This window comes from Myxocyprinus asiaticus, chromosome 1, assembly GCF_019703515.2.
Source record: "Myxocyprinus asiaticus isolate MX2 ecotype Aquarium Trade chromosome 1, UBuf_Myxa_2, whole genome shotgun sequence".
Lineage (NCBI taxonomy): Eukaryota > Metazoa > Chordata > Actinopteri > Cypriniformes > Catostomidae > Myxocyprinus > Myxocyprinus asiaticus.
The window spans coordinates 5,253,718-5,266,082 of record NC_059344.1 but is presented as its reverse complement, the minus strand read 5'-3'; the positions used below and the strand labels follow the sequence as shown (position 1 = coordinate 5,266,082).

Sequence of the window (12,365 nt, the reverse complement as noted above, 5' to 3'; positions counted from 1 at the left end):
CACGACTATGAAATTTGGCTGACAATTAATTGTCAAACAAATAATTGCGATTATGACGATTAATTGTCTGTTTTAGGGCTTTTTTATTTTATTTTAACCCATTTCTCCCCAATTTGGAATGCCCAATTCCCACTACTTAGTAGGTCCTCGTGGTGGTGTGGTTACTCACCTCAATCCAGGTGGCGGAGGACAAGTCTCAGTTGCCTCCGCTTCTGAGACAGTCAATCCTTGCATCTTGTCATGTGGCTTGCTGTGCATGACACCACGGAGACTCACAGCATGTGGAGGCTTATGCTATTCTCTGCGATCCACGCACAACTTACCACGCGCCCCATTGAGAGCGAGAACCACTAATCGTGACCACGTGCAGGTTACCCCATGTGATTCTACCCTCCTTAGCAATCAGGCCAATTTGGTTGCTTAGGAGACCTGGCTGGAGTCACTCAGCACACCCTGGATTCAAACTCGCGACTCCAGGGGTGGTAGTTTACGATTAATTGTCATATACATTTTCCTATTTCATATTTAACTTCAAATATATAAATCAAATAATAAAATAGGTATATATGATTTACTTTTAAGCCTTTAAAATCGTATGAATGATATGAAAAATGTAACCACAAAATATCAAAATATTTCTAAATATTTAAAATATGTCTCTCTTTTTGGTAAACATCGGTTTTGGTCAATTTTACATTTACACTGTTGTTTTTAGAAATCCTATATATATATATATATATATATATATATATATATATATATATATATATATGTATTAAATGTTATATTATATTATATTATAGTAAAATATTTCTGTCCTAATTTATTCACATTCACACATTATTTTAATGCTCTTTGATTAAACCCACTAGCCTTTATTTGTCATGAAGCAAAACCTTTGTGATTTGGTCAGAAACAGAGTAAGTGTGCATCTCCTCCTCTGTCACTGCGTGTCATTAACACTAGGAAAACGCTATGACCAGTAACATTTGCCATTACATGATGGTTTAAAGTGAAGCCAGAGCGCTTTGCGTTCACTATCAAGTTTATATTTGTTCGTTTTTATTTTCGTGGGAGTTTGGTGCGAGCCTCTGCTGACGGCGTGCACATCAGAGCACTCGAGAAGCATTTCACGCGCTCTTCTGGACAGGAGTTGCTCTGGTTGAAGTCCGCGGTGCTGCTCAGTGATGCTTTGAGTTCAACTGAATGACACACAAGTGCGCCATTGATGACATTTAGCCTATAATGCAAATTCGCTTAAAATTCCCTTTTTTGGCCATTAAAATGTGATTGGAATTTAAAGTGCACAATTATCAGCCGATTATTTAATGACCGCAACAGCACTACACATTGATAATCAGAAAATGTCAGCATTTTTTCCAGATCTAAATAGGGTTCAGATGCTTGCGAAATTAATTGAGCTGAGTTGATTTCATGCAATAGTTGAACTGATGCTAGCTATCTGATTTTTACAGACCCTGGCTTGAATAGGTACACGTGCTTTGCTTATTTTTTTGGAAAATTCACAGTATGCCCTCCTCTTCAGTCTCCACTAGACTACTGGTTATAGGTGTGACGCAACTAAAGATATTTGGCTATTTAAAAAAAAAAGGGGATGAGTCCTTCGACATGTCCTGCCCAAACTACCTGTTTCAAAAAGAAAAATGTCAGCACAGGACAGATAACTGCACTCATCAAGCGATTTAATGTTTTTTAATGTTTTTTAAGTGCATCTGAATTGTGTAGCTTAATCACCAGTTATATGCCTGTACATCAATGTTCTTCTTTTAATGTATTTATTTTGCTTTTAAATGTATCGTTAAGCCATACTAGATGCTTAAATATATAATTATTTTCTTCACACAAACTACTTTTGGCAAACAGTAATCTTACCGATCGGTGCTGTGTAATAAGTATAGCAGACCTGTTTATTCTAATGCAACATGAGTTCAACTTAACTTGTGTTCATATCCCTGAACAGGCCTTTTTCTTTTGAAATATTGTGAGTACTGTCATCTATCCTGTGAATATAATCCAGTGTGAAAGAATGCCTGGTACAGAGAGTCTCACCTGTCTTTAAACTTGCTGTCTGTCTGACCAGACTGGCTCATATTCTCTAGGGATGTTTGTGAGCCGTCTCCTGCCTTCCGGTCTGAAACCCAGCAGGAAATGACATTACTAATCCTCTTATTAGACACCATACCAGCACTTTTCAGTGAACAGTGGTATGACACAAATCATCTTCTGTCATTTCTCACCTTCTCGAGACAGAGCTTCCAGAATGTTCCGACAGGCGGAGGCCAGATCAGCAATAGACTGCCATTCCTCCTCAGATGTATCCGTTGTCTCTGAAAGAACTGAAATCAACATAAATATGTGGTTAAAAAAGGGCTATGTTGAGATTACTTAGTTTAACTTGTTAATATTTAACATTTAGTTCTGGTCATACGATTTTGAGAAGGCATGAGGGTGAGTAAATGATGAGAGAATTATAATTTTTGGGTGAACTATTCCTTTATCCTCTGTATCAGTAGATGACACTATTTTAGTAGTTCGAATTTTCGAAAAACCCTGTATCACACAGAAAAAGAAATACAGAAATACTAAAGCTAAGCAGGGTTGAGTCTGGCCCAGTACCTGGATGGGAGACCTCCTGGGGAAAACTAAGGTTGCTGCTGGAAGTGGTATTAGGGAGGCCAGCATGGGGTGCTCAGTCTGTGTGGGTCCTAATGCCCCAGTATAGTGACGGGGACACTATACTGTAAAAAGCACCATCTTTTGGATGAGACGTTAAACCGTGGTCCTGATCCCAGGGCACTTCTTGTAAAGAGTAGGGGTGTAACCCTGGTGTCCAGGCCAGATTCCCCTCATTGGCCCTTATCTATCATGCCCCCCTAATAATCTCCATCCCTGAATTGGCTACATCGCTCTACTCTCCTCTCCACCAATAGCTAGTGCCTGGTGGGTGTTCTGGTGCACTATGGCTGCTGTCGCATCATCCAGGTGGATGTTGCACACTGGTGGTGATTGAGGAGATTCCCCCTATACCATGTAAAGCTCTTCAAGTGCCTAGAAAAGTGCTATATAAATGTAAGGAATTATTATTATTATTATAAATAAATGAAAACTGAAATAAATAAATGAGATATAATTTTTTTATACATAAATTAATAAATGCCAACCCACTGCCACTAGAAGCTGGTTAGTCATTGCTGTCCATACGGTGGCAGCTGTATTCTACTACTTCTAATCTTTTAAAGGTGCACTTAGTCATTTTCCTCAAAGTTTTACTCCTAAACATGAAATGCAATTCTGAAACATATGTATATAATCATGATGACTCTCGTGAGATAGACTCCAGTCATATAAGTAGCCTTTTAAAAGCTGTTTTATTCTACATGGAGAGGGTCCCCTCAAGGGGGCTGCCATGTTGGGATCACATGACCAGCAGGATGCTCCTCCCTTAATCTCAGTAACCACTCAGTTATTTGACACTTCCACTCAAAGATTAAATTCATCATGACTTGCTGTGACTAGTGATTTTATACAATGGCATCTTCAACTAAAAACTATTGCATATGAATGATGCTGCATCCACACCACTAGGTGTCAGTGTAAATCGAAGACGACATAAACAAGCACTTGCTGAGTGCACCTTTACATTATTCCAGCCAAATTTGCTTCATTTAAGTTAGTAACACTCAGAACACAAAGGACCCCCAAACTGTACAGACCTTTATTAGACTAATGACATGGACTAAGGACTAGCCCAAATTATTTTGGATTTATTTATACATTGATTCATATGGACTACTTTTATGGTGCTTTTTTTCTTTTTGGAGTTTGATAGCCCTTGATCCCCATCCATATGTATGGAGGAAAGCATTATAAACCTTCTTCTAAACGTCTCGTTTTGCTTTCTACAGAAGAACTGTTGCCTTGCCCCAAATACGAAAGGAAGATAAGTGGTTTCCTAATGATTGTCTGATGTTTGATGTAAAAAAGCATAACGCATATACACAGCCATATGCATTTTAAAAGAGATTAGAAAATTAGCATTTTTAAAGAGATTGAAAAAATTAGCAAATTTGGCTGAAAAAAAAAATTTAAAGGTGCACTCAGTTTTTGAGTGTTGCCTTGAACTTATACTGACACCTAGTGGTGTGGATGCAGCATCATTCAAACACAATAGTTTTAGTTCAAGAAGTCATTGTAGAAAATCACTATTCACAGCCATTCAAGAGGTAGGCACAGAACAGATGGTCCAGCGTCTTGATTTGAGGCAGTATAATACCCCTTATCCCAGCCAGCAATGGCCCCATCTGTCCAAGCTTTAAACTCATTTTAAAATGTCAGTGGCATTCATGTATGTGATACAGATCAAAATAAATCTATATTTTTCAACCTTTTAATGATATTTGATATAATATTAAAATATTTGCTCTGAAATGGCTAAATCCATTGAAAACGCTGAGTTTCGTTCATTTTCGGGAATCATTTCCAACTATCCAACTGCCTTTTTTGCTTCTGAAGTTTAAATGAAAGACGCTATCGCGAGACAAGGAGGGCTTGCAAATCTTCTGTCTTTCACACCTTGAAAACATTTATTGCAACTGGTCCTAAATCAACTTGTTATATAAGGCAGCATTTTATAGAAAAGAGGTTTAGAAAATGGAGAGGTAGAAAGCATGACCAAGGGAAAATGACACCTTCCTAAGGGCAGAGGAAGAGGAGACATGGAGCCATCCCTTTAGCTAACACAGGAAGGAACGCTAAGGGAGCTGAGGTGATGTACAGAGTAAAATCCCTGTTACTAGCTGAATCCGCTCTAAGGTTATGCAATATACCACACAATTATATCTACAACTAATTTCAGGCAAGAAAGTGGATAAGTTCTTTAAACTTGTTATCTGTTAGCCAATCAGCTCGCTCACATGTGACATGTCAAGCTAATCGGCTCACATGGTATAATCTAATAGGCCTTTGACAAGTAACCAACTTGTTTAGTCTCTCTTTGCCTAACATTAAAATTTGCTCAGTTGCAAGTAAGCCGGTTCACTGCAGCATGCTCTGAAAAGTGATTGCTGGGGCAGCATGCTTTTTTCAGCTTGCACTGTAAGGTCTGCTTTAGGCCATGACACATAGAACAGTGTCTTTACTGAGGTAAGCCGTAGACAAATCAGTAGCCAAATCAGGCACTGGCACACATCGCTTTCTTATGTCATTAATTCAAATAAATCCACACATAGCTAGGCTAATTCACTAGTTTAATAAGCTCAGGTACACATTATGTGTCAGGTCACAAGTTATTTAAGCCTTTCGGCCAAGCAGGCCCAGGCACACATAGAGGTTTAGATCATTAACGTTATGCCATTTGGCCAAGTAGGCCAAGGCACACTTAGCTAGCATACACTCGGTGCACATGGCTCTTTGGAGCAGCAGCAGTACATAAGTCCTGGTGGTAGATCTGCTTGTTTGGGGGTTGTGTTTTGTGTTATGCTTTTGTCAAGAGGAACCACGACGGACAAAAGAAGAACATTTAAATAATGTACTGGTCTCTCTTTCACAATCAGTTACAATGAATTGGGACTGGGCAGTTAAATGCTACAATGGGATGTTTGAGTCTCAAGAACCAGATCAGTCTGATTGGTGAACGAATCCTTCAGATCGAATTGCGAACTGGATCAACTGATTCGTTGAAATCAAAAAGAGTGATTCTCAAAGACTCGAATGTACAACTTGAATCGCATTGTTCATGAATCGGACATCACTACTTCCCTCATGAACTCACAAGAATGTGCTGAGGAGAGCTAAGACAGATGTCAAGATTTTTAGTAAAGACTTGTAATATAATGCATAAGGTCCACTTTTATTATACTTTTATCATGCTTTCTCAGAGCTTGACAGCCCCAGTTTGGAACAATAAGGTGAGTAAATAAAAACAGATTTTTCCTTTTTAGGTGAACTTTCCCTTTAAGAGTTCAGAGACGCACTTACTCTTGGTGATGGAGTTGTGGAGGCTCAGAGCTCTAGAGTTTCTTTCAGCTCTTTCCATGCTGGCAGATCTCAGGGTCACATCACTGCCTGATGGCCACTCCTCAATCCCCTTATCAGGCCCAAGCTAGAGAGAGAGAAAGAGAGGAACTTAGAATAAGTAGAGTGGGTGGTTTGACCAGAATCCTATATTACAGAGTATTTTTTTATCAGTGTAGCGGTATGCAGTGCAGTGAAAATGTAAGTACACCCAATTTTTTTATTCAACATTAGGACATACAGATTTATATTTTCACTAATGTTTACAATATAATTTAAGAAATGACACTTGGAGTACACATGGAGTGCAAGTTGTATATCTTGAACTGAAATACCAATTTCTTGTGTGGAAAAATTTAGTACAACCCTTTTTTTTTTTTTTGCATACATATGGTTTGAGTAGGTTCTAACTGTTACCCTAAATTACACATCATAAAATATGCATTCCTGTTGACTGGATTACATCATTTATAAGCAAAATTAAACTCGATTTTGGTGCCACCCTGTGGACATTTAACATCAACAACACTTCCAGCTTCAGCCACTGGGGGCAGTGGTTCGAATTTCAGTAGGCACAGACCGATTTCAGCAGCAGAACTTTTGACCTACTGTTTCCAAATTCACAGTGTGATCAGTCTGGCCGTGGATGCATTGCAAGAGATGTGAAGAATGTGAGCTACTGTCTGTCAGTAATTTATTTCGAGACAAGCAGCTATGAGAAATGCATTATAGTACAATAATTGTGACCGGCGACATGCTAAGATGCAAACTGCGCTATTAATAACCAAGCAAACTGAACTCTGACATCAAAAGGACTCGGGTCCGCACCAAAAGGTCTAGTGTAAAAGCACCCTCAATGCCAAGTGCCCATGGTGCATACATTAATTAGATTACATGAATGGTTGGTCTGGGAAAGTTATCAGGCAATTACAGCACTAATTAATTTTTATGAGTAAAGCAATTTACATATCATGAAGCACTTCATCCCCAACTCCCCACTTCAAAACTTGTCCCAGCAGTGCTGTCACTAATGCCGAAAAAGAAATAAAAGTGTGCATTGCATACCTTTTCCTCTTGCTCCAGAGGCACTTTAGGTTTGACTGCCAGTATGAGGTCAGGGGTCGCATCCCTTAGCTCTCCAGGGTTTTCATAAATGTGCCTGTTTCCTTTTAGCCCCACGTTATCGTATACATGCCTGACAGATATACAGATAAAAGACAGATCATTAAGATTTGAGTACACTCTGAGCAGCTCACTTGTGTATGGACACCAAAAAGTTATGTTCTCACGCCATTAGACCAATGAATATTCATGACCTTTCAGGTCCTTAGAGACTCATTTTTATAAAGATTGTACTTACAAAGAGCAATTTCTAGCCAATTAAATAGTTCCTAACATAACTAAAAAAAATAAACAAATAACAAAAAACTTGCCACGAATGCTTTGTATTTCATTAACTGACCATGACTTTTACTGTTGTTTGTGATTACTAGAAAAGGATTTTAATGGTCATTTTATAGTGATTGTACTCACAGAGCAATTTCTAGGCAAAGCTAATTTTACAGCCGAACAAAATTAGAAAAGCGAATTTATATAATTAATGCCTAAAGTTTTTTAGTTTTTTTTCTCAGTACTCCATATGTGGAACATTTACAGTACATATGTGGAATATTCCTCACATTAAGCCACTAAAACAAAAAGTGGCACAATGATCTGTGCTTTTCGTCACAGATATGCAAGGAAAACAGCTAAATAATTACACTGTCGTATGGGACAAAATATATATTTTTAAAGTCAACGTGAAATCAAAATTCACCCTAATTACTTTCTTAATGCATGTTCAGTCTTATTGCGAATGATTCATTGGTGCATGCTATTCCAACAACTTTCCTTTTTCGCTTACCTGACTTGTTAAAATAGCCAAATAGCTGTTTAGCAACCTCATATTCAGTTTGCCCCTTTCTGGTATGGAAGAAACACTTCTCACAACCCATTCCAATCCAATTCCCAGAATGAATCAAATCTATTTCTGGCCTACATTTTTTTTTTTTTCTCATTGACTACCCTGTTTCGCTTGGAAATATGTTAGAGAACTATAATGGATTGCAAATGTTTTTGTTTGTTTTTTCACTTTAGTAAAAAATATCGGCTGGTAAATTTTAATAAATGGATGGTAAATTTACTCATTTATGGCAGATGACAGATGTGGTAAAAAGTTAATTTTGTATAATGACTAGAACTATTTGTTGAAGTTAAACAAAATGACAAGGTGCACTTTTTGGTTATTTAAAAAATGTTCACACATAAAAAATGAATAGCTGTTTTTTAAAAATATGTTTAACCCTCCAGTTATCTTAGGGTCATTTTGACCCGGGGGAGGTGAAGAATACATTATAAATACCGCATAGTTGTTTTTTGTTTTGTTTTTTTGTGACTTTGTCAAGACCATCAAAACAAACAAATTATTCTTGTTATTATTTTTGTATATAATTGTTTAAGTGAAATGAACAATACTCATATTTACCCCATAACCCCATACTGTTCTCTAGCTTCCCCACCTGCTCCACTGGGTACTACATCTTCCCCACAAATTACATACATTCCTCTCAAATGGGGTTTGTGCACACATGTACGTGTCCACACACACAGAGAGAGTATTTTATACAGTTTTGAACAGGTAATAATTTAATAATAATAATAATAATAATCATTTGTTTTTAGATCATAGGGTGCAATGGGCAAAAGCAACCCAACCTTATGGCTCAGCTCCCCCTTCACCACTACAGTCCAGTACTGTTCCCAGTCTGCAGCTGATCTCACGCTCCCTTATCCCCTCACTCGTAAATAAGACCCCAAGATACTTAAACTCCTCCACCTGGGGTAATTTTTTTTTTAATTTAAAAATACACGAAGCTGGGTGCATGTTCAACGGCACCGACACATTGAAATCACATGACCAGTCGAATACTACTCACTTTATCTCAGTAACCCCCTTGTTATCAGAAACTTTTGATTGAGGAATAAATTAATCATGCACCCACAAATACACCTGCAGCAGTAACCAATTTTTTTGCTTTTGTGTAATGTTGCATCCACACCAATAGATGGCACACTTCACTGACCTGCATCATCTCTGTCTCTTAGGATTGACTTGACAAAGAATAAACTACTACCTACTGCGGCCCATGCCAGTCGGCCACATAAACACACTTCACTGACCACTGCCTGCATCCAGCAGTCAATTTTGAATGCACTACAAAGACTCTTAATCAAGAGCCTTACAATGTAATCATTATCTTTACAGTATTAAACACTGATTAACTGTCATATTGAAAGATTAGATCACTTAATCTATTCAATAAATAAATGACTTGCACTGCACATACTTGTAAAGTCAGAGGTGGATGTGCTTCCCCAGGAGAGTCTGGCCCGTTTAAGTTTTTTTCCCTCCACTAACTAAACACCTTATGTTTTTTTTTTTCTGGACACAGTAGCTCACTGGAGGCCAAACACATTAAGACATGAGTTCTTTAAAGCTGTTCACTGGGGGCATTAAGGCATGTGTATCAATGTAAACAATGCGCATCATGAAAAGCACTACACAAATGAAAGTGATTTGACTACACAGTATAAAGCCAAAGACCAAGACATGTTGGCCAAACAAAAAGATGCAAAAGAGTGCACCTTTAAATGTTAGAGGGAAATTTGAAGTAAGGAAACAAAAATCTGCATACCTCTCAAGGATATCCTGGCATGGTGGGTGGTGCTCTAGCGAGTAGCTCCGAGTGAGAGAGATGGCAGTGATCTCTGGTGTTTGGCTCTTCACGTTGTCCTGCAAAGAAGTTGCCCGCAAGAGGGGCAAGCTGGGTGGGGAGAGGAGTGAGTCTGCATCCTCTCTCCCTGAAATTCCCATCTCCTCTCCACATCTCTCCTTCTTTTGAGTTTCTCTGTCTGACACCCTATTTTCATCCTCTTCCTTGTCATCTTCCCCTCCTTCATCTTCATCATCATCCTCCTCCTCTCCTCGCTCATCCAAGACCCAGGCCTCCCCTGAGCATCCCTCTCCGGACTTGCTCTCAGCATCCTGGATGGCTTTCTGGTACAGCTCTGAGAAACTCCTGTGCTCGCACCCACAGAAACACAAAAAAGTGAAAAAGCTTGAATTTAACTGAATAAATTACATGATACACTGATTAATTAGTCAAATTAATAGCCAAAATTTGCATGTATCAATATTAGCTGATGTATTGAAGGTAGAGGTAGACCAATATATCGGTTTTACTGATTAATCGGTGCCGATTGTTGCTTTTTCGAACTATCGGTTATCTGCATATACTGTATCTATGCCAATAGTTGCAGAATTTTTATTTTTTTAACTCCTTCATGTTTGTGACTCTTGAGCCGCTATGTCTGTGCCCGTCATTGTATGGAAAGCCTAAGAAATTGTTTTAACGTTCTACAAAACGATTTTAGAAACTATCAGCCGATTTATTGGTTTTTGGCCTTTTGCACCACTTTAGTTATCGGTTTCTGCAAAATCCACAATCGGCCGACCTCTAATTGAAGGTAAGGAACATAATTCAAAGACATAACTAGTGACAGACCGATGTACTGACCAGGCTAATACATTTAGCTATTCAGCCTTTTAAAACTCGTTTTTTTTTTAACCAGATTGGAACTGGCTCCCACTGTGAGCCTGGTTTCCCCCGAGGTTATTTTTCTCAGTTATCTACATCTAATGGACTTTTGTGTTCCTTGCCACGGTCACCTTTGGCTTGTTCACTGAGGGCCTAAAGACAAATAATATATGTGTATTTCAGCTGAACAACATTAGTCACGGAGGAAAACATTGATGCTACTATTTTGGTTTACTTTTGTCATGAACTATTACCGAATCAAAGACTTACTCATGTTGAGTAATGCTGATACCTTCATCCATTTGTGGGCAGTGTATGTGCATGCCTCTGCATAACCAATCAGTCACAATCAGAGTAAGACAAATGTATGTATGAAAGAGACAAATATGTGTGTACTTTGACCAGCTGGTGGGTCACTGGCAAGAACAGAAGGAGGTCAACCATTCCAGAGATGATGCCCTCTGTGAATTATTTTAACACTGTTTCTGTTTGTTTATTATGAAATGCTGGTAACATGCTACTTAATAAAGCTTAAAAAAAATCATTAAATAAATAAAAAACTGGTTATATTAGTCTAAAGGTGCTTTGGTACCATGTTAACTTGATCTATCACAACAAGGGGGGTATAGGATCCATATCCGGGCCGTAGACACTTTGACCTGAATTACATGGATATAAACGCATCATATCTCCATTGAAATATCTTTGTTTGTGTTCCGCAGATGAAAAAAGGTCTTACCCTCATGAGTTTGAGATGGCATGAGTGTGAGTAAATGATGAAAGAATAATCAGTTTTGGGTGAACTATTCCTTTAAGCAGTGAGTTACACTGTAGTACGGGAAAGCTTCCCAGAGTGTGCCGAGCTGTAATCTAGGCCAAAAATCTCTTTTGTTTAATTTTTCTGGTCACTACATAAATAATTCCATTTATATGTTATTTTACAGTTTTAATTACTTTATTATTCTGAAATGTGGAAAATATGAATAATAAAGAATGAGCAGGTGTCTCTAAACATATACACATTACATTTCTGAATCTAACATTGTTCTGCTGCAACTCTCTTCTTGTACCTTTCAACAGCACTCCATCCTCCACTGCCTGCTTTCTATTTTTTACTTTTCTGCCCACTCACACTCCATCCCTTCTCCAAAATATATTTTTTACATTTAAAAAAAAAATAAAAAAAAATTCATGTTATGAGTGCACGTCATCCCTCCATTTCCTCCACATTCTTTCACATGTTTACAACATGTGAAAGGTTATTTAAAAAATAATTATGAGAGTCAATTTACTGAATTCTGAGTGAACGCCCCCCAAATCTTCCTCGATTTAGAAAAGAATACAGCATGACAGTGCTCACCCTTAGTTCCAGAATTATTTTTCCCATTGAGATATATATATATATATATATATATCAGCCACAACAATAAAACCACCTGCCTAATATTGTGTAGGTCCCCCTCGTGCTGCCAAAACAGCACCAACCCGCATCTCAGAATAGCATTCAAAGATGATATTCTTCTCACCGCAATTGTACAGAGCAGTTATCTGAGTTACCGTAGACTTTATCACTTCGAACCAGTCTGGCCATTCTTTGTTGACCTCTCTCATCAACAAGTCATTTCCGTCCACAGAACTGCCGCTCCCTGGATGTGTTTTTTTTTTTGGCACCATTCTGAGTAAATTCTAGAGACT

The 12,365-nt window shown here is 38.2% G+C and overlaps 1 protein-coding gene across 11 annotated transcripts in view; it reads right to left on the bottom strand.

Moving 5' to 3' along the window:
* The window catches only part of LOC127441531 (signal-induced proliferation-associated 1-like protein 2), a 79,378-nt gene that overhangs the window by 13,241 nt on the left and 53,772 nt on the right, over nt 1-12,365 (bottom strand). For all 11 annotated transcript variants that reach the window (XR_007897329.1, XR_007897325.1, XR_007897330.1 and 8 more), the window contains exons 10-14: nt 9,768-10,151; nt 7,099-7,228; nt 5,998-6,121; nt 2,259-2,357; nt 2,071-2,152 (exon numbers count right to left, since the gene is read on the bottom strand). Coding sequence is in view for 7 of the 11 variants with exons in the window: in XM_051699085.1 (XP_051555045.1) it covers nt 2,071-2,152; nt 2,259-2,357; nt 5,998-6,121; nt 7,099-7,228; nt 9,768-10,151 (819 nt within the window). In the remaining 4 variants the exon portion in view is untranslated. The remainder of the gene's footprint in view (nt 1-2,070; nt 2,153-2,258; nt 2,358-5,997; nt 6,122-7,098; nt 7,229-9,767; nt 10,152-12,365) is intronic.